At 44.6% G+C, this 20,212-nt stretch overlaps 1 protein-coding gene across 1 annotated transcript; it reads right to left on the minus strand.

Annotated features, from left to right (window-relative positions):
• Nucleotides 1–2,897: 2,897 nt before the first annotated feature.
• On the minus strand, nt 2,898–18,898 carry LOC311127804 (docking protein 4-like; the record flags this gene model as incomplete). The annotated part of the gene is made up of 8 exons (XM_084159685.1): nt 2,898–3,102; nt 3,301–3,415; nt 3,519–3,657; nt 4,270–4,459; nt 9,828–9,947; nt 10,064–10,178; nt 10,803–10,910; nt 18,833–18,898. The coding sequence occupies 8 exons, from the start codon at nt 18,896–18,898 to the stop codon at nt 2,960–2,962; spliced, it is 996 nt and encodes a 331-aa protein (XP_084015811.1). The 3' UTR covers nt 2,898–2,959.
• Between the last annotated feature and the right edge of the window lie 1,314 nt (nt 18,899–20,212).

The raw sequence follows: 20,212 nt of genomic DNA on the forward strand, positions 1-20,212 counted from the left end.
CAAGAAATTGTATTCAAAATAGCTTCTGAAGTTTCATAATTGTATGTTTGTTCATTGGAAAGTATGATTTTCAATTTCCTGAAAGTTTCTGTTTTGGAGATGAGGTTTTCACCAGACAGAGGAGATAAAAAAGGCAACCAAGAGAAAGAGCAGCAACGGAAACATACGTGAAGTCTAAGGCAAAAGAGTTGTAAGAAGAGGAGGTAAAGGGGAATAAGTGGAATGAAACGTGATAGTTTAGGACCCATGGAGGGAGTATGAAGACTCCTCCCATTTGGAATGAAACGTGATAGTTTAGGACCCATGGAGGGAGTATGAAGACTCCTCCCATTCCAGAAGACTTGTATCAATCCTTCCCCTCCATACATCATCCCCATGGTAACATCTCTCTTTCATCCAATCAGCAAATCACTTAGATGACCCCATGATCAGGTGAATTTTTGTTCTTTATTTCCCCGTGCCAAGTAATCGTCTCTAAAAATCTCCACCCACATATCTGGACAAACAAGTCCACAACATTTCAATCTTGCCATCGTTACACAGTATAAAAATGTGTTGAGTGCATGCATTTCAAATAAACATCCCCCAAATAATCCCTGTCACAGAACATACACACATACACATCACACTCTCTCACACACACACACATCTAGAGACCACATGATGTGAAATAAATAGCTGTATATACAAGAGCCCAAGAGGGCAGCAACAACAACTCATGTATGTACACAAACACACAATACATAGGGTAAAGATTATGTTCAACAAAAAGCTTAGCCCTTTATGATAAATAATACAGAAACTGTAAATGTGTGTTTTATTGGATTCCAGCATTGAATAAGTAGCCTTAGACATCAGACTGTCCCACTCTGGCCAAATCAAATAAATAACATTACACAATGTCCCTACCAAAACATCCTTGTCAAGGAGATTAGAAAATTACCTCATTTTATAAGCTTCACGTACAGTAACTTTAACAGTGGTGATATATATATATATATATATTTCATATTAGTCCCATCTCTAACTACAGGGTGCATTAGTTGGGTTATATCCAAGTGTCACAAATGAATACACAGTTGGAAAGTCTTAGATCAGTCAGTCAAATCTGCTAATGTTGAGATGGGTTTAAATAATTAGCATTATTAGTTATAAGCCCAATCTGATGTCAGAACTGTGTAGAGGGCAGGTTTTATACTTCCAACTATTAAAAACATGTTTTTCTCTCTTTGTGCAACAGTCATCTACTAACTAACCACCAGCAGTATCTAGGCTACAGTCCTAAAATAAAAGGACTCCATGTGAGGGTCCTCTGAGGCAGGTAACTAACCAACCCACCCTAGATCTGTGCTTATCCCTCACATGACCCAAATAAAGAGCAATGGCTCCTGAATTATCAAAACACATTTAAAAATAAGAAAAAAACATCTTCAAGTGCAAACATGTCCAGAACCATTTTGGTCAGGCGGTAACCCACCCCACACACCAGAATGTTGTGAAACTAAAAACACAGGACATTAATAATGATTATCACAACTTCACTAGTTCATTATGCACTTGTGCCTGACAGGAATCTCAATGAGGAAACTAACTGAGGAGCCACACTATGACACAGCCTATGGTGTCTCCCTCAGACCAAGGATCTCTACAATAATAATGATGAGGTTTGAGGGAGTGGCTACATCTTTGTGACGTCTACATTTTAAAATCTAGCTTATTATTTACCATGTCTAAATTATCTCTTAACATAGGTTTTAAAGTGGCCAAATGTCAGTAACTGTGTATCCCATTCATGCAGTACACACACAGAAGACAGGGTCCCATTACCATATTATGAACAGCCTTGGATGTCTTCACAACCCAAAGGCAGGAAACCAAGAGAAAACAACAAACAAAGTCACAACTTCAGAGGCATATGGTTCGACGGCTCCCTTCCTCCCTCTCTCTCATCACGCCTCTCTCTATCCTCCCAGAAAAATCTATGTCTATTTTCTTTATCAGACAGAACAGAATACAAGGCAAAGTCAGGTTGTTATGTCTGCTACAAGTTTTTAAAAAAGAAAGATGAAAGACAAGTGGTCCTTTGTTTCTCTGTGGAATTAGACCAGGTGTTTGGTTGGATGATTGTCCAGGGACAGTCCCTCTTCCACCCACACACACACAGAGTTGAAGAAGGAAGCCAAGGTCAGTTCTTGGGAGGAAACTGTTGTCTTACATACGTGTCTGTCAGATTGAGGTTATGGGTTGGAGCGAGAGCCACAATCACTATCATGCTGGAGAGCAGGGATGGTAGGAAGGGGTCCTTCTGTTCTGCCCCCAAATAAGAGCTATATGGGGACGTCCTGAGCCCCTAACATTGAACTTTGCTAAGAGCTGGCATGAGGTACATGTAGAGGTCTGTTGCGAAGGGGGTTGAGGTGATGGAGAGCTGACTGAATCCCGTCAGAAAAATAAATAAATCACAGGGGTTAGAAGAGAGGACACCCACTAAATCACATCCTTAAAGCTCACACCCCTCCTCCTCCTGTTCGTCCTCCATGCCCACAGCAGAGCTGTTCATCTTCCTCCTCCGGGGCCATGCATAGAGAGAGAGAGATGCATCGTGACACAATGTCAGCTCACTAAGAGGCAACAAGCCACTGCTGGCTCGCACAATGCACTTTGCCCCCACAGTGAGGGATTCTGGGAGTTCCTTCAGGTAACCAGCCTTTGGCTCGTCCACTAGAGAGAAGACCAGAGGTGCTGTCACGTCCTGCTTCACAGAGCTCCCAGCTTTAGGGGAGGTCCTATGACCCCATGGGAGAGCCCAATCCCCACACCCCACCCTGATTGGCTGGAGGGTAGATGAGGGGGCGTGGAGTCGAGGTGAGCACTGCAGAGAAAGGAGAATGGGAGGAGTGCAGGGTACAGAGTATGGGTATGGTGGAGGAGGCTAGCGGTCTGCAATGCACCCCTGGGATCACTGGCTGGGGTAGGTGGGGTAGCGGGCGGGGGAGTGTCGGCTGTGTGCCAGGGGCATGGTAGCGTGGCGTGGCTCTGAGGGCAGCCGGGTGGAGAGCAGGTCTGCATCAGCGCCATTCTGAGAACCACCAAACATGTCACCTACAGGACAGGACAAGACACAAGAGACAGACGAGAAAAAGTCATGTCTACAGGTGCAGCCTACTCCATAAGCTTCTGTATGATTCGTTAAACTCCAGACCCCATGTTCAAACGTTTACACTTTCCATATTCAGACCAATGTTCCCACTCTAGCCCCAGTGCTGTGTGGTTGAGATTGTAGTCTAGGCTGTGGTTTACCATGGGCTGGGTCCATGCCCCCCTGGGTGCCAGTGATATGGTGCCAGAAGGCACTGCGGGGCAGGATGGCCGTGGGGGTACAGGGGTAGGAGCCCGCCTCAGAACCTTTAGACAACTGACAGAGACAGAAAATACATAGAAAACACAGTATTATATAACCACCCGGGAGAATACTGTGTGTATGTGTGTGTGTGTGTGTGTGTGTAACTGTGCCTTACTCTGCTGTTCTTCTCCATCTCCATCAGAACTCTCTTGTGCTGCTCAGCGATGGCCAGGGTGGAGGAGTGGACTCTCTGGTAGATCTGCTCTCCCTCCCGCGTCTGGAATGTGTACAGGCCTTCTCCACTGTCACACATGCTGGAACACACCAAAACACACTGCTCAGTACAACATGCATGTGCATACAGGCCATAATATAGGTCATATCAACAATTCATCCTATATAGATATGTTTTGAAAACAGTCCTTTTGCAGGCACACTGTATTTACCACAAATTGTTCTCAAGCAATTGACAGCCAATAATACTGCATCCTAACCACCAATAGGGGGAAGTGTGGGACTACGTTCTCCGTACTGACAGTACATCACCCTTATCTTTGTCCTTTGGAGGGCACCCTGCAAGTGGACCGAATCCTTTCTTTTCAAGTTTATCAAAGCGCAGGAGGAGATAAGAACGCCTTTCCTCTAATCTATTCAATCAATCTCTTTATGAGGCTCTGCCAGACAGGGCTCCTGTCCGTCTGTGTGTGTGTGTGTGTGTGTGCGCGCGCAAGTGCGAGCATGCGTGTGTGTGGTCTGTATGTGTTTTTCACCAAGCTATCTATGGGCTAGGCACAGACAACTGGTTACACAGTCCTGCTTTTCTGCAGCTTTGCGTTCTCCTCCCCATCCCTCACTCTCCATACCTCTCCCTCCTTCCCTCCCTCCCTCCCTCCCTCCCTTCCTCGCTCCCTCCCTTGCTCCCTCACCGTCCAGCCTCGAAGGTGAAGCGCGTGGCATCTCTTCCGTAGCGGCGCAGGGAGCAGAGCGGCCAGGTGACCAGTTTGGTGCGAGGGTTGTGGATGTCCCACAGGTAGATATTCTCATGGGTGATCTGCATCATACACTCCCCATAGATGTCCAGGTTAGGACAGGGCAGTAGGAACACATTGAAACGCTCTGACAGGGAGACAGGAAGGGATATTATTAGGAGAGAAGGAGAGTGGTGGAGTGCTGCATCAGATGACCTGGCCTCCACAATCCCCCGACCTCAACCCAATTGAGATGGTTTGGGATGAGTCGGATGGTAGAGTGAAGGACAAGCAGCCAACAAGTGCACAGCATATGTGGGAACTCCTTCAAGACTGTTGGGAAAGCATTCCAGGTGAAGCTGGTTGAGAGAATGCCAAGAGTGTGCAAAGCTGTCATCAAGGCAAAGGGTGGCTATTTGAAGAATCTCAAATATAAAATATATTTTGATTTGTTTAACACTTTTTGGTTACTACATGACGATGGAGTTGGTGCCATGCAAAGCCACGAAGTGGGTGAACAGGGAGTACAGCAGAAGACTGAGGACACACCACTGGGGGGCCCCTGTGTTAAGAGTCTGTGTGGAGGAGGTGTTGTTGCCAATCCTTACAGCCTGCGGTCTGCCCATCAGGAAGTCCAGGATCCAGTTGCAGAGAGTGGTGTCCAGACCCAGGGCTCTGAGCTTGGTGTCGAGTTTGGAGGGAACTATAGTGTTGAATGCTGAACTGTAGTCAATGAACAGCATTCTCACATAGGTGTTCCTCTTGTCCAGATGTGTTACGGCCGTGTGGATAGCAATGGAAATGGCATCTTCCGTGGATCTGTTGGAGTGGTAGGCAAATTAGAGTGGGTCCAGTGTGCCTGCCATGCTGGCCTTGATGTGGGCCATGACCAGCCTCTCGAAGCACTTCATGAGTGCTACGGAGCGATAGTCATTTGGGCATGTCACCTTGTTTTTCTTTGGCAATGGGATGATGGTGGTCTCCTTGAAGCAGGTGGCGAATGCAGGTTGAAGATGTCAGAAAAGACACCCGCCAGTTGGTCAGCACAAACTCTGAGGACGCCGTATTGTGAGTATTCACTCTTTTGAGAGTTTTCCTTACGTCAGCCTCGGAGAGCAAAATCACCTTGTCGTCTGGAGCAGCGAGAGTCTTCCTGGACGGCTTGGTATTGTCTGTCTCAAAGCGAGCATATAATGTGTTAAGCTCGTCGGGAGGGAGGCTTTGGTGGGCACCACACAGCTGGATTTGCCTTTGTAGTCTGTGATAGTCTGTAGTCCTTGCCACATGAGACGTGTCTGAGTTGTCGAACATCAATTCAAGTTTGAGTCTGTATTGTCTTTTTGCGTCACTAATGGATATGTGGCGCTCGTACGTGTTTGCCTTGTACACGTTGCGCACCACTGAGTCATCTGGGTTCGTTCTTCTGACATTGAATGCTGCAGTACGGGCTCTCAGCATGGTACGGATATTTCTGTTCATGCAGGGTTTTTGGTTGTGGTATGTCTGAATTTTTATTGTGACTGTCGAATCTGGGTTTGGCAGATGCCAGGAGAACGCTAACTGCCCCAATGCATAGGGCCAACTGCAAAGTTCGGGCTAGACCACTTAGTTCCAGTGAAGGGAAATCTTAACGCTACAGCATGCAATGACATTCTAGACGATTCTGTGCTTCCAACTTTGTGGCAACAGTTTGGGGAAGGTCCTTTCCTGATTCAGCATGACAATACCCCCGTGCACAAAGCGATGTCCATACAGAAATGGTTTGTCGAGATCGCTGTGGAAGAACTTGACTGGCCTGCACAGAGCCCTGACCTCAACCCCATCGGACACCTTTGGGATTAATTGGAACGACGACTGCGAGCCAGGTCTAATCTCCCAACATCAGTGCCCAACCTCACTAATGTCCTTGTGGCTTAATGGAAGCAAGTCCTCGCAGCAATGTTACAACATCTAGTGGAAAGCCTTCCCCGAAGAGTGGAGCCTGTTATAGCAGCAAAGGTGGGACCAATTCCATATTAATGCCCATGATTTTGGAATGCGATGTTCGACGAGCAGGCCATGTAGTGTACATGATCTGATTGGCCGATGTGGGGGTCGGGGATGGCTTTGAAAGCATCACAAATGTTTGTATATAATTTACATGGTCCAGCACGTTGTTTCCTCTCATGGGGCAGGAAACATGTTGGTGATACTGTATTTTAAACATGCTTGGTTAAAATTACTCATGACAATAAAGACTGCTTCCAGGTGTGAGGATTCTTGCTGGCTAATGTTCATGTACAGTTTGCTGAGTGCCACCTTGGTGTTTGCTTGTGGCGCTATGTACACAGCTGTAATAATAACACATGTAAATTCCCTCGGCATATAGTGGGGTTGGCATTTTAGCATCAGAAACTCCAGGTCAGGTGAACAGGAGCTTGAGATGTTTTCAACTTTGGTAAACCAGGAATTGTTGATGAGGAAGCATACATCTCCCCCTGCTCTTACCAGAAGCCGCCGTTCGTTCCATACGGAAAATGGAAAAGCCGTCTGGTAAAAATAGCAGAGTTGAGTGTCCATAAACCATCCCACTGGGCACAAACTGGTTGAATCAATGTTGTTTCAACGTAATTTGTCAATGTATTGTGATGTGGAATCTACGTGGAAAATACATTGGATTTGAAAACAATTATCAATAACCAGGTTTCCATCCAATCTTTTAATATTAGTAAAGTACATGTCGGATAAAGAATGTCATGACAGGCCTGATGGAAACAGCAAATTTGTCTGTACACTTTGCAAATGTCGACAAAACAAAATACGCTAGACAAGGTGGAATCTTTTTGTGTCTGTAAAATTAATTATGCGAGAGATGGCAGTGGAAACGCCGTTATGAGCACCTAGAGTGCACGTGCCAAGACCAGACTGGGCACATTTGCTATAGCCTATAACGCAACATTTTTTGTGGCAAAACCATCAGCAGAGTTGAAAATGCGATGGAAAGCCATTTAACTTGTATTTTTTATTCGATACATGGGAAATTAACCGCAACGGTAATTTTTATGTGCACTAAATCATCACACACAGCCTTTTATCTGCAATGAGTCCATTTGATGGAAACATCTCTGGTGGGAAATTGCGCATATTGTTTTTATGCAGATCTTTTAATATTCGCATGAAATTCTGACGCCAATTAGATGGAAACCCAGCTAATGTAAACTGTTGTTTTGAGTGTGAAATTTAAACCACAGGATTATGTCATTATTGTAACCAATTTTCAACATAGACAAACTGTGTATAAAATATGTTGAATTTGTACCTTTGAAACAAAGTCTGATTTTCAACGTTTTATATATATAAAACTATAAGCTGGGCAGCACCTCCTACTGGAGAGTTGATCTACAGCTATTAATTTGGTCTCCCATCCAGAGTTTTAACTAAGCCCTGGCCTGCTTAGCTTTTCAATTTTTCACTAACTACTACCAATGTGCTATCATGAGAATGATTATCAAAAGACCTCTTAATAACTAAATATATTCACTGTTGCTATCGAAATCATTCCAAAGGGCAAATGAAATGTAACCATATTTTATAAATCATATATCAATGATACTATTTAGGCCTATATAGCATTTGCAAAGTCATCACCCACTATTGTTTCAACTCAAGCCGGGGTTAAACTAAAAGTAGACAATACATATAATCTAGGCCTAGCGTTTCAAGCTTTGGTTGAATTCAAATGTAATCTCCAACTTAATCATTAATATGTTGAATTCACATCTCCAGCTCAACCAAAAATCTAAGTTAAAGAATAGGAGTAAGTCAAATTAAAGTACATTTAAAGTTTGATTATATTAGATTTAGTCCTATTCTTTAACTTAGATTTTTGTTTAAGATGGAGACATGAATCCAACATATAAATTATTAGTTTGTAGACAAACTGGATATTGAAATGTGTTTGGTTGTCAACGCAACCAAATATCAACATTTACAGGAGATGTATCTTCTGCTTAGATAGTGCCATCTGTGCAACTGACTTAGTATGGCTTTAAATCTATATGTTGGATTCACGTCTCCATCTCAACCAAAATCTAAGATAAAGAATAGGGCTAAATCAAATTAAACTTTAAATGCACTTTTAATCAAGTTTGATTTGATTTAGTCCTATTCTTTAACTTTGATTCTTGGTTGAGATGGAGATGTGAATCCAACATATAAATTACTAATTTGTAGACAAACTGGAATTTGTTGAAAACCAAACACAATACAAAATCTCCTTTTGCAATAGAGTAAATAGCCTATTAACATGTCAACAAGTTAACAAATTATATGTTGGATTCACGTCTAGAACTAAACCAAAAATAAAAGTTAAAGAATAGGATTAAGCCAGTGGCTCAGATGAAACTATCCAAGCATTAGATATCCTTCAAATGTTGATATTTGGTTACATTGTCAACCAAACACAATTCAATAATATTTTTGTAAAACAGTAAATAGCCTAAAGTTAAGGCTATCTTACAAACGTATGTAACAGTAGTTATTCAACCTTAAAATGACTAACACATCCATGGCCACATTTTGAGGTTAGCCTACTGTAACTATAAATGTCTTCTTATGTAATCATAGAAAGCGTGCATGTTCAAGACAGCATGCAAAAGTAGCAGGTCTGTAGAGATCTTCACAATTGCTGTAATCATCTGCGCAGAATCTCAAAAGCCATTGATCACTTGCACTATGTACTTATAATGTAATCTCAACTGCAATCCAGGTCATTTGGTTGTGCTGTTAGATGAAGCACAGTGATAACACATTAAGTTGTTGTATAAATACAAAATATCTGCCATTGTATTCCCATTTGAACTTTGTTGTGCTTTTAAACGGTTGAAAGCGCAGCGACAACACATTTAGATGACAACTAAACCTAAATCAGACATTGTTGTTTTTCATTGGAATTTGGTTGTGCTTTTAGATGGTTGAAAGCATAGTGATAACTTATTGGGAATTCAACAACCTTCTGGCTGTCTTTTTGAGTTGGTGAATAAAGGTTGAAATCTCATTGATCAATGTCTCAACCATATATTACACAAATTTCCACGTTGAAATGACGTGGTGTGCCCAGTGGGACGTCTCTGTCAAAACAAAGACAGCATTCCCTGATGTCCCTCTGTGATTGAAGCCTTGCTCTGAGTTCACAAAGTTTATTTTCCAGCAATAGGACATTAGCCATCAGGATGCTACGAAGAGGAGGCTGTGTAGCCCATCTTTTCAGCCTAGCTTGGAGTCCCCATTCCTCTTCTTCGTCACCGGTGTTGCCTTTGGTCATCTTGGTCAGCAGCAACAGGTAAGTCCGTGTGGGGAACAAAGGATGAATGTAGTATTCCAGATCTGGAATGCTGAGAGATAAGTATGTAGCTTCCGATTCATGATCCAGAAGTGTTTGTCGATTGTAGGAAATTATTGCACAAGGATTTTGAGCAAACGAAGTAAAGCAAAGTGGAGCAGGACTGTGTCATGGTGCTAGTGAGACAGACACTCACCTGTATGTTCACACTGAACACCTGCCGCCAGCAGGTCCGGCTCTCCTAGACTGATGTCATTGAGGCGGGTCCCCAGGCATTCTATTGACAGGGTTTTGAACCACTCCTCTGCTTCTAGCTCTGAATTTAGACCAATGGGGATGCAGAGAACGACGTCATAAAATAGGAAACTTCATAGAGGATTGTGCACTGTGAGAAAACATCTATTGCAATACAGTAGGTGTGGTGTGGAGTACCTGATTCACAGGTGAACGTGCGCGAGGTGTCATCGGTAAAGACGATGGCTACCGCCTGGCGCTTGGTGTCCCTTGGGAGCCTTGTTACATTCTTCACATTGCTGATCTCTGTCACCTAGGCAACAGGAGAGGTCAAGAGGTCAGACAAACATGGAGAGAGGTTGAAAGGGTCAGACAAGCTGTCTATATACTGTATGATGTGCTGCCGGTTGGTCGGATTCAGTTTTCAGAGAGAAAGGAGAGGAGAGGAAGAGGGAGTGTTGTAGCCAGGTGTAGTGGGGGGCCGGGATGTTTTGGAGGTCACCCCATCCTCAGACACTTCAGAGAGGCCTGGTTTCTGGCTAGGAGTGGGAGGCTGGCTTTGATGTGAGCAACTTCTGTGTTACTCTCATCTCCTTCAGCCTCCTGTGTGTGTGTGTGTGTGTGTGTGTGTGTGTGTGTGTGTGTGTGTGTGTGTGTGTGTGTGTGTGTGTGTGTATTGATCCCTCCAGACACGCACGTTTGCACCCTGCAGCTGCACAGGGGGGCTCAGAGAACAGACTGACTGAATGACTGACTTTGTAATGCCACACACACACACACACACACACACACACACACACAAACACACACACTTATACAGCCTCAGATATATCACCCACTCACAGTAATACCATATGCACCACACAAATACATCATCCTTCAATCTGACATTTGCCAATTGAAACGTGACTTATCATGCAGCACTCTCGGGGGGTACCTTAGGACAGACTCTGATGTAAGCTGACTTCTCATCAGTGTACTTCTCCAGTCTGCGTGGTCCTTTACTGGACGACTTCTTAAACACCAGCCAGCAGCGACGGTAAATCTGCAACACAAAAACAACAGTCAGTTAACCTACTGCAACCAGCCACCCAACAGCAAGTCAATGTTAACATATCCACCCCATTCAAGCATAATGATTTACACTCTTTTGCTATCAAGAGCAGGCAAACAATGGTTGCCTCTGGTTTACCTGATCAATAAACCAGGAAGCATTATAAGAAAATCAAATAGCATTTAGTGATTAGCAATGAGTGACAGAGAGAGACAGAGAGAACAAGAGAGAAAGAGACAGGCAGAAAATGAGAAAGAGTGCGCCGGGTCCATGTCATCAGTCAAACATTATATATGCAAGACAATTCTATTATGCATATGATATTGAGTTAAGAGGCAGACAGAAGACAAACTCTCCTGACGGAATAATGAGAAATCCATCGCAGTAATGCGAACAGGCACACAGAGAAACACACACACACACACACACACACACACACACATCAATAAGAGAGCTATTGCTTTAGCTGCATTTATCCCCCTTATCTCTGTTATAAAAGGCAGGGCCTTTATTTTATTGATGTTCCACTGTCCTTCTGAAGCAAACCTCCTGTTGCCAGGGCAACCTCAGGACCTGTACAGTACAGTACGGAGCGGCCAGGGCCAGCCATCCCTAAACCAATCCTCACATTCCTCTTTCCCTAACCCATAATCACACCCCTGTTTATTAGCTAGGGGCCACAGAGCCTGGGACAGTGAATCCCCTTAGCGCACTGACTCAGTTATAATGAATATAAAGACCCCAAACCGAGTGACAATGTCTCACTGCTGTTCACAGACAAACACCGGTGTCACTGTGACAGAGATAACAACACCAATTAAATATGCAATTGTGTTTATCGAGAGATTAAACAAGAGGGCCATCAACAAAGGCACCCCATAATGTGAGCATGCTCAAATGGAGACATGGTGAACGGAAAATGCGTTGCTCTGATGTGGCGTTTTTAATTGGTGCAGTGAATTTGAACCTTGAGGAGAGAGGAAGCCTTCAAAGAGACTGCCTTGGCTGCTCTATTGCTGTTTGTCTGTCTGCTCCTGGTGTCAGCGGGATGAAAACGCTACCTTCAGCGGGACAGCTGACGGCGTGGTGAGAGCTGGTGCTCACCAGTCCATTATGTCTCAACGATATTAAGCTGTTCAATGGAGATTGACCTCTGTGTATCTGCCATCTAGCTCCTGATTCTCCACAATGCTATTCCAAACCAATTGGCTCAGTTCTTCATTGGAGCTGTGGTCTACTATCGTGCCCCCCTCCGTTCTCCCCCTCCCCCCTTCCTCTCCTCCAGCATTCAGAGCAATCAGGCCTTGCCAGACAAACTCACTGTGAAGCCTGGTAATTAAGCTAGTGGGTAGAGGAGCAGGAACACAGAGAGACAGAGAGGGAGAGATGAAAAAAGAAAGGGAGAGAGAAACAGAGGATATGGTAGACAGGGAAAGAGGGAGAGATAGAGAGGAGTGGGAGCAGTACATTCTGCTCCGATACCTTGGTATGAGGTTCATTGGTTCATTCAATATGAGGAAGTGATGGACGTCACATCGTTCAGAACTGGACTGAATAGTCATGTATTAGCCTACCTTTCTCCCAAAAATATACTTTGAAGCAATCAAAAATCAATTTCAGTGTCTCTCTGATCATGCCACCTCTACTGCTTTTACTATGTGTTCAGCAGCAGGAACAGCCCATCTAGACACACACACACACACGCCACCCTCCTCCTCCACCACCTCTGACTGAACACAGCAAACCCAAGGGCACAGGCCAGCCACCTTATCCACCTATGCTGTCACCAATTTCAAGGGTCTTTGTCCCCCAGAAGAGAGGAGCGATGCTCCCTGCCCTGTCGACACAGGCCTAATGCATTTTAAACAGACTGACCCAGCCACCCAGCCAAGTCAAAAAGCACAGGTCCTGACAGCGCCTCTACAGGGAGAATTACTCTGGCCACCACTGACAAACAGACAGAGAGAGAGAGAGAGAGAGAGAGAGAGAAATACTTTTTGTCCCCACCTGCAAAGGTGCATGTAACAATGAGATTTGTGGAGATGGTCTCCCATTGTATTCCAAATGTCCCTGCTCCCATGCCATTTCTGAACAGTGAAAAGGCAGTATTTTGTAGGTTGCAGTTGATATTCCAGGCAGGTAGACATGGATTCCTTGTTTGCATGGCTCTCTCCCCTGAGGTGGAGCTAATCCCCTGTAAACAGGCCGGGAGGCGTGGGCTGAGTGAGTGAGTGAGTGAGTGGGTGAATGAGTGAGAGCAAGAGAGAGCTAGAGAACCTTGCATTAGTAGGGCATGAGTAAGGAACTATTGATCTCCCCAGTGTGGCCGATAAGAGAATGTGAAAAGTCAAGTCACACACTTACCGAAAGTGGGCTCAGCATTCATAAGGGTTATCAATGATCAATATCATAGCCATTACACCCCTTTAAGAACCCTTTCAGAGAGTGATATCTGAGCTATTCTTTAGACTCCACATACAGTGTAGTGTGTAAATACATTACACACAGACCCACACACGTGTACTACATCCTGCACCACTAATGTATCTTCCCTGGTCAGTGGTTTTGCTACTGCACTCAGATTGCCCTCCTCAGTATAATTGGTTCCACCCTGGTTCTCCTGCCCATCCCGGGCTCCCTGCTGCCCCAGAAGGAGCCAAAGGCAGTTAGCCTACATTAATCCCCCTAGCTCCCAGGAGATCCTGCCTGTCACAGAAGCCCAGTTTGGACGAGCCCCACCCCAGCCTGGTCCCAGGATTAATCGGCTAATAACGCTAACAGGTTGACACCACGCTGATATCCAGCGTATTATACAGCACACACACACACACACAGGACAACACAAACACACAAAGGACAACGCAAACACACACAGGACAACACACAAAATGAGGTTAACTATCACAAACAGAGACAACACACAAAATCAGGACAACACACACAGGCACCAAAATACACACACACACACACACACACACACACACACACACACACACACACACACACACACACACAGGCTGTGTGGTTCAGAATATGAGAAATGTGCAGGTCTGAATAGAAAATGAATGGGAATGATTGGCACCATCTTATTCAAAATCTATTCACCTAGAAATCTGAAGGGGAAACATGAGTCACCATCCAATCTTTCTAAGCTGATCCCATTGGAAGCTCAAAATGACTGGCTCCTCAGGGGGCTGGCTCAGGTAGAGAAATAAAAATGGGGGATGAAAAAGGAGAGAAACGGGAATAAAGGAGAGAGATAGAAGAGAGAGATAGATCTGTCACTGTAGCTATGGGAACAGTCTCAGAGAGGCAGGGGGATTGTGAGGTGAAGGGAGTCCATTTGATTTCTGATGCTTGTTATTTTCAACTCCATTCTCCCTCCCATCAAAACAGTAGTTTGACCTAACTCCATTAGGATTGTCTGAACTTGAGAAAACAACGTTTTGAGGTTTCGCTGGCAATTTTCCCCAACCGCTGCCAGTTACAAGTGGTGAGGAAACAAAACCACGAATCCGTCTTGTGTCAGTGTAATATCTAGCTAGAGGCAATCTACGCATCATACAGCTCTGTTTATATAATGGAAAGGCACATGATCATTCTGACATTCCTAGACTAGACACACGGTGGTAGGTCAAAACAAGGAGAGATCAGGACAAAGATATTGAGCTGTTATTCCAGAAGGTTCTGCCCTGTCTGAGTCAGTCAGTCAGTTCAATCAGCCCTCTCTCTCTTCAGGTGGGATTAAACATTTAACACGTCCTCGCTGACATTGTGTTTATCTAAACCACATCTCCTCAGACCTTCTCCATCCTCCCTGATCAACCTTGGCTCGTCTGATTGGTTGATTCCCCAGTAAAGTGTCTTATGATGTTCCTCCGGCCTGCTTATAAAACAGGGCACAGTCAAGTGGGATGGCTGCGAAGCAATTAGGGCCGTTCCTCCACCGAGGCTAGAAGAGGCGAGGAGAGGCCAGCTAGCACAGCGCTACCGCTACGGACCGAGCGCTAACGGAAGCAGAATGGTAAACAGCCTCTTATTAGTCTGATTGGGGTGCTGCAATTTAACTGAAACGCAGCAGGAGGGAGAGTTAGAAAGGGAAAGGGAGAGTGAGGAGATGAGGGAGAAAGAGAGAGAGTTAATTAGCCTGCCCAGAGGACTGGGGGAGTCAAGGGTCTTCTGGGGAGAGTGAAAGTGAGAGCTGGAGGGGAGGAGGAAGAGGGGATGGGGGGAAGGAGAGCGGAGGGGGAGGACAGAGCAAAGAAGCGCAGTGGTCCGGAACAGCTCTGATAGGCTATGGAGGAGAGACAGAGATGGCGAGGCCAGCTGTCCAGCCTTACAAGGCCAGAGTGGCAGTAGACTGGCAAGGTTTTGGCAGGAGATGAAGGTGACTGTCTGGGTACACATTTGATAGGGGGAAAAAACAATGTGTTTGAGTGCTTGTTCTGGTCTGTGCAGACAGAGTGTGCTCATATGTGATAAGAGAAGTGGACAGGGGCACAATGATACATGTTGTGTTCATACACAGTGTTTAGACTAGAGTATGTGTGAATTTATGCACGTTTGCTTTTTTAGGGTGTGTGTGTATATATTTTCATAGCTTGAATCTGTGTAGGCATGTGGTATGCTTACATTCCTTTTCGTATGCATGTGGTATGCTTACATGCCTTTTGGTATGCATGTGGTATGCTTACATGCCTTTTGGTATGCATGTGGTATGCTTACATGCCTTTTGGTATGCATGTGGTATGCTTACATGCCTTTTGGTATGCATGTGGTATGCTTACATGCCTTTTGGTATGCATGTGGTATGCTTACATGTCTTTTGGTATGCATGTGGTATGCTTACATGTCTTTTGGTATGCATGTGGTATGCTTACATGCCTTTTGGTATGCATGTGGTATGCTTACATGCCTTTTGGTATGCATGTGGTTTGCTTACATGTCCTTTGGTATGCACATATGATAGTAGTGTAGTGAGAAGATAAGCGTCAGAAAGCAGACAGGCTGCAGCAGACAGCTATTAGACAGCTTCTGGGTGCTAGACTATCACACCCAGGTCCAGCTCTACCTCCTATGGGACCCTCAGCTGTCAATCACAGCCCTTTACCACGCTCACTGACACACAGAGGAACATTCAGCAAACACAGAGAGGAATGTTCTCCCCCAAAACCACAGGGCTTTATAAAATATAAACTACAAAAACAATAGCAGGGAATTGTTTCAGAGATGAAAGCCAGAGCACCAACTGGACCATAGTCTTCAGAAGTCTTTAATCAGGCTAGCTGTGGTGTCAGAGAGAAATGGCCAGTTGGGCGGCTGTCCTCTGAAGCTAGCGTTAAAACAGCTAACAGAACACAGGCTTTGTTTCAACTGCTAATGCGGACTCACACATGACATAGCAGAACTGGAGGATAAGCAGGAATACGGCTGTAATAGCATTTGCGCCACATAAGCGGGAGTTTATGACATTGTGTTGTTATTCTGTGCACAGTCATAATATAGAACAGCTTGAGGGGAAAATCGACTTACAATTAGGAAGTGAAATTTGTTAAACAATGACAGAGTGAAGGCCTCTGATTTCACTTTGTGTGCTCACTGCAAGGAGAGGCAGAGAGAAGGAGAAGAAAACAGGGAGAGATGATGAATGGTAAAAAAGAAAGAAGAACAAAAGAGATAAAGGCAGAAATGAAGGAGGAGAAAATAAGCCATGAAAAAACATGCAGTGACAAGATTCCAGAGAGAGAGAAAGAGAGAGAGACATATGTTTCCCATGCCAATAAATCCCTTTTAATTGAATTGAATTGAAAGAGAGAGAGAGAGAGAGAGAGAGAGAGAGAGAGAGAGAGAGAGAGAGAGAGAGAGAGAGAGAGAGAGAGAGAGAGAGAGAGAGAGAGAGAGCAAGATAGAGAGAGAGAGAGAGAGAGGGAGAGAGAGAGCAAGATAGAGAGAGAGAGAGAAAGAGAGAAAGAGAGAGCAAGAGAGAGACAGACAGGCAGAGAGAGAGAGAGAGAGAGAGAGAGAGAGAGAGAGAGAGAGAGAGGGTGTAAACCAAACTCAGGTAATCCACTGCTTGCCTTCCCCGGGGAGGTATGTGTCACAACCCCCACGCTACCACGGTAACCACAATCCTGCTGAGTGCACACTTCCTAGCGACTCCACCACAGAGGCATGAAGGAGAAAGAAATGTAGGTGAGAGGGACAGAGAGAGAGACAAGCCTAACTACTGTTGGGGTGTTCTCCTCAGGTCAGAAACCCAAGACCCTGCCTCATGTAATAATTACAGTCAGAGAACAGAAGAGACTTCATGCCATGAGACAGAGATAGAAAGTGCTGGAGGGAGATATGAGGTTCATTCTACAGGGTTAGCAGGGCTGGGGGATGCTGAAGAAGGGATTATATGTGGGTGGAAGAGGTGGTAGAATGATAGATATGGTTAGGGGATAGAAGAGAGGGGTTAGTCTGATGGTCTCTTTGGGACTTTCCAACCAGGCCCCAAGGCATCATCAACATGTATGCACACCACAATAAGAGATACTGGGCCAGAACCAGCTGAGAGAGAAACCAGTTTGTGTGTGTTGTTTGTGTGTGTATTTGTGTGTGTGTTTGAGTGTGTGTGTGTGTGTGTGTAGCGTATCAAATCTAGCCTAGATGGGAGGCACAGCTGTAAGTTCACTCTCTCCTCTGGGTAGGTAGAGAGATACAGACATGGGTAATCTCTCTTTAGAGCTACCGTGTCTGTAACTGAGTCTGTGCATCACAGAGGACTGAGGACTGCCACACCACACTGACACTAAGCCTGTATCTTTACCCCTGAGCACAGAAACACAACCACAGGATTAAACTTCTACTGCACAAACTACTAGCCTAATACTGTTTTTGGTTCCAAGTGAACCCTTTCACCACTAAAAGGTTCTAAGTAGAATATTGTTTACCACTAAAGGGTTCTACCTGGAACCAAAAATGGTTCTATGCGGAAAATGACGAAGATCATGAGCCTTGCCATACAAATCTAACCCTTCTTTTACCAGGCTGTGTCCTCACCAGACAGTATACCTTCCTCGTCTAATAAAGGCATTTTCTCACAGAACAGGTTGAAGCCAGTTAATTATTCCACTGACACACGATGTGTCACACTCACTCAGCCTCTGTGCTATCAGTCTCCTTCTGATAAGGACTTGACCTCAGTGTGAGGACACACCTCAGTCTGGCTTCACGCCAACACAGACAAAACAATACCGCGAAATGAGGGAAATCAAAACGATCCATTTAAGGAGAATTTTATCTGAATAAAAAAAAAAATGTCATTATTGAAACCATTGAAAGTCCTCTACAGTTTCTCTGAGAATCATTCAAACTAAAGCAGATCAATTGTGCTTGGCAGTCGTTATGATGACTGTAAAAATACTGGAGGCTAAAATGTCAGGCAGTCTGTGCCATACTGACTAATATACATAAGTGTATAATTAAAACATTTCATTTGTGTTCATTGACATATAATTCATCTGACTCATTCCCAAAATACTAATTCCAACAACCACATGTACGTCATTCAGTTCTGACTCATATGCATTACCATACTGATATGCATACTTCATGTTCATATTCATAGATTGAAGCAGAGGTGAAGAGAAAATCAATGAATAAATCAACCAACAAACTGTATGTCACCACAACCAGGCCCTTATCCTCCATCACTTCCTTGTTTTATTTTCTCTTTCATGAGATGCAGACAGTTGTTTTGCATCATCTTTTGTTTTGTTTAAAAAATGATATTTATCTTCCCTTGGGCAGACATGCAAAAGCACACACAAGTACACAATCAGACAAGCACACACACACACACACACAACCCCCTCGCTAAGGACGGAGACACCCCAAAGACCCCCAGTTCAGTTTGGGGCTCCACTCACCCCCAGTTTCCTGCTGCGCATGCGGACGTATCCCTGCTTGACGATGTCGTTGAAGTTGGAGGCCATCTCTGGGACCTGCTGGGGCCTACTGAGGCTAGCATCCAGTCCTTCAGTCCTGCAGTCCAGCCCTGCACCTAGCCCTCCTCCTTCCTTTCCCCCCACCCCCCCCTATTCCCCTCTTAAGTCCTGGGGTTACCTTCTCCCTCCTCTATATCAGCCAAGCCTTCCTTTTCAGATCCTGTTGCCCTCAGACCGCCCTCACTCCTTTATCGCATCTCGTTGTCCCCTCATCTCTTCGTTGCAGTCCCTAAAGAAAGTGAGAAGGAGAGAGAGAGGAGAAGAAACAGGGGATCTATTATTCATTAAAGTGGCAGGAGAGAATGGTGGTGGCTTGCAGACACACGGAACATTATCCTCCATTATTCATTGCTTTGGCAGACACCATTATTGAGGGCAAGTTGGTAGCATGGCTTCTGTGACACATCATTATGTATAGTGTACAGCACAGCCTCTGTCTTGGAGTTACTGGAACTTCCATTAGAATTGGCTTGGAAACAGAGGTTCTTCTGGAGACCCTCCTTCCCAGTCAAGCAAGAAGAAAACATCAGAGTAATGAGGAGAAACTCATTTTAAGTTAAGCAAGACAGCTGTAAACCAAAGCAGACTTTATTACTTCATCATTATTTCTAATGCTTTCTGAAAAATCAGAAAGCTACTTCAATAACAACTGACATCAAAAGAATGTTGGTTGGTTAGATGATCCATCATGGAGACTTCTTGCATAAATGAGCCAGATCTGTTTGACCCAGTATTGAGAGCAGCCATGTGTTATGCAGAGCTCTAAAGTGAGGGGATGGGGTGAGGAGGACTCAAGAGTATACTTTAGTTCCAATGGCATCATTGCCCCTACACAGACATTCAAACACACACAGATGCAATTTAAGCATGCACACAAGGACACAGACAGACACACACACAACCACGCATCACGAACACCCTTGGGGGCATTGCAAAGTGAGACAGAAAGGCAGGCAGAGTGTCTCCTGTGACCACATGATGCCATTGTTAGCGTTCTGCTCTAGTGGGGCGCGGATCAGCTGTTTGTTCACTTGCACCCACCTGCAATGGCTAATAACCCATCTGCAACCACCCAACTATATGTGATAAAGTGTAAATCTGAGGCCCGTATCCGACCCTAACCCGCTAATATAGAAAATGCGCTGTAGGTAGTCAGACAGTAAAAAAAATAATTGACAGGATTGTTTTTGCCTGATTTAGATATGTTTCTGATTATAATTTCCGACATTTTGGTATGCTATTTAGTCAAATTGTCTATAATTAGATACAGTGGGGAGAACAAGTATTTGATACACTGACGAT

The sequence above is a fragment of the Coregonus lavaretus genome, assembly GCF_964263955.1.
Source record: "Coregonus lavaretus genome assembly, chromosome: 4".
NCBI lineage: Eukaryota > Metazoa > Chordata > Actinopteri > Salmoniformes > Salmonidae > Coregonus > Coregonus lavaretus.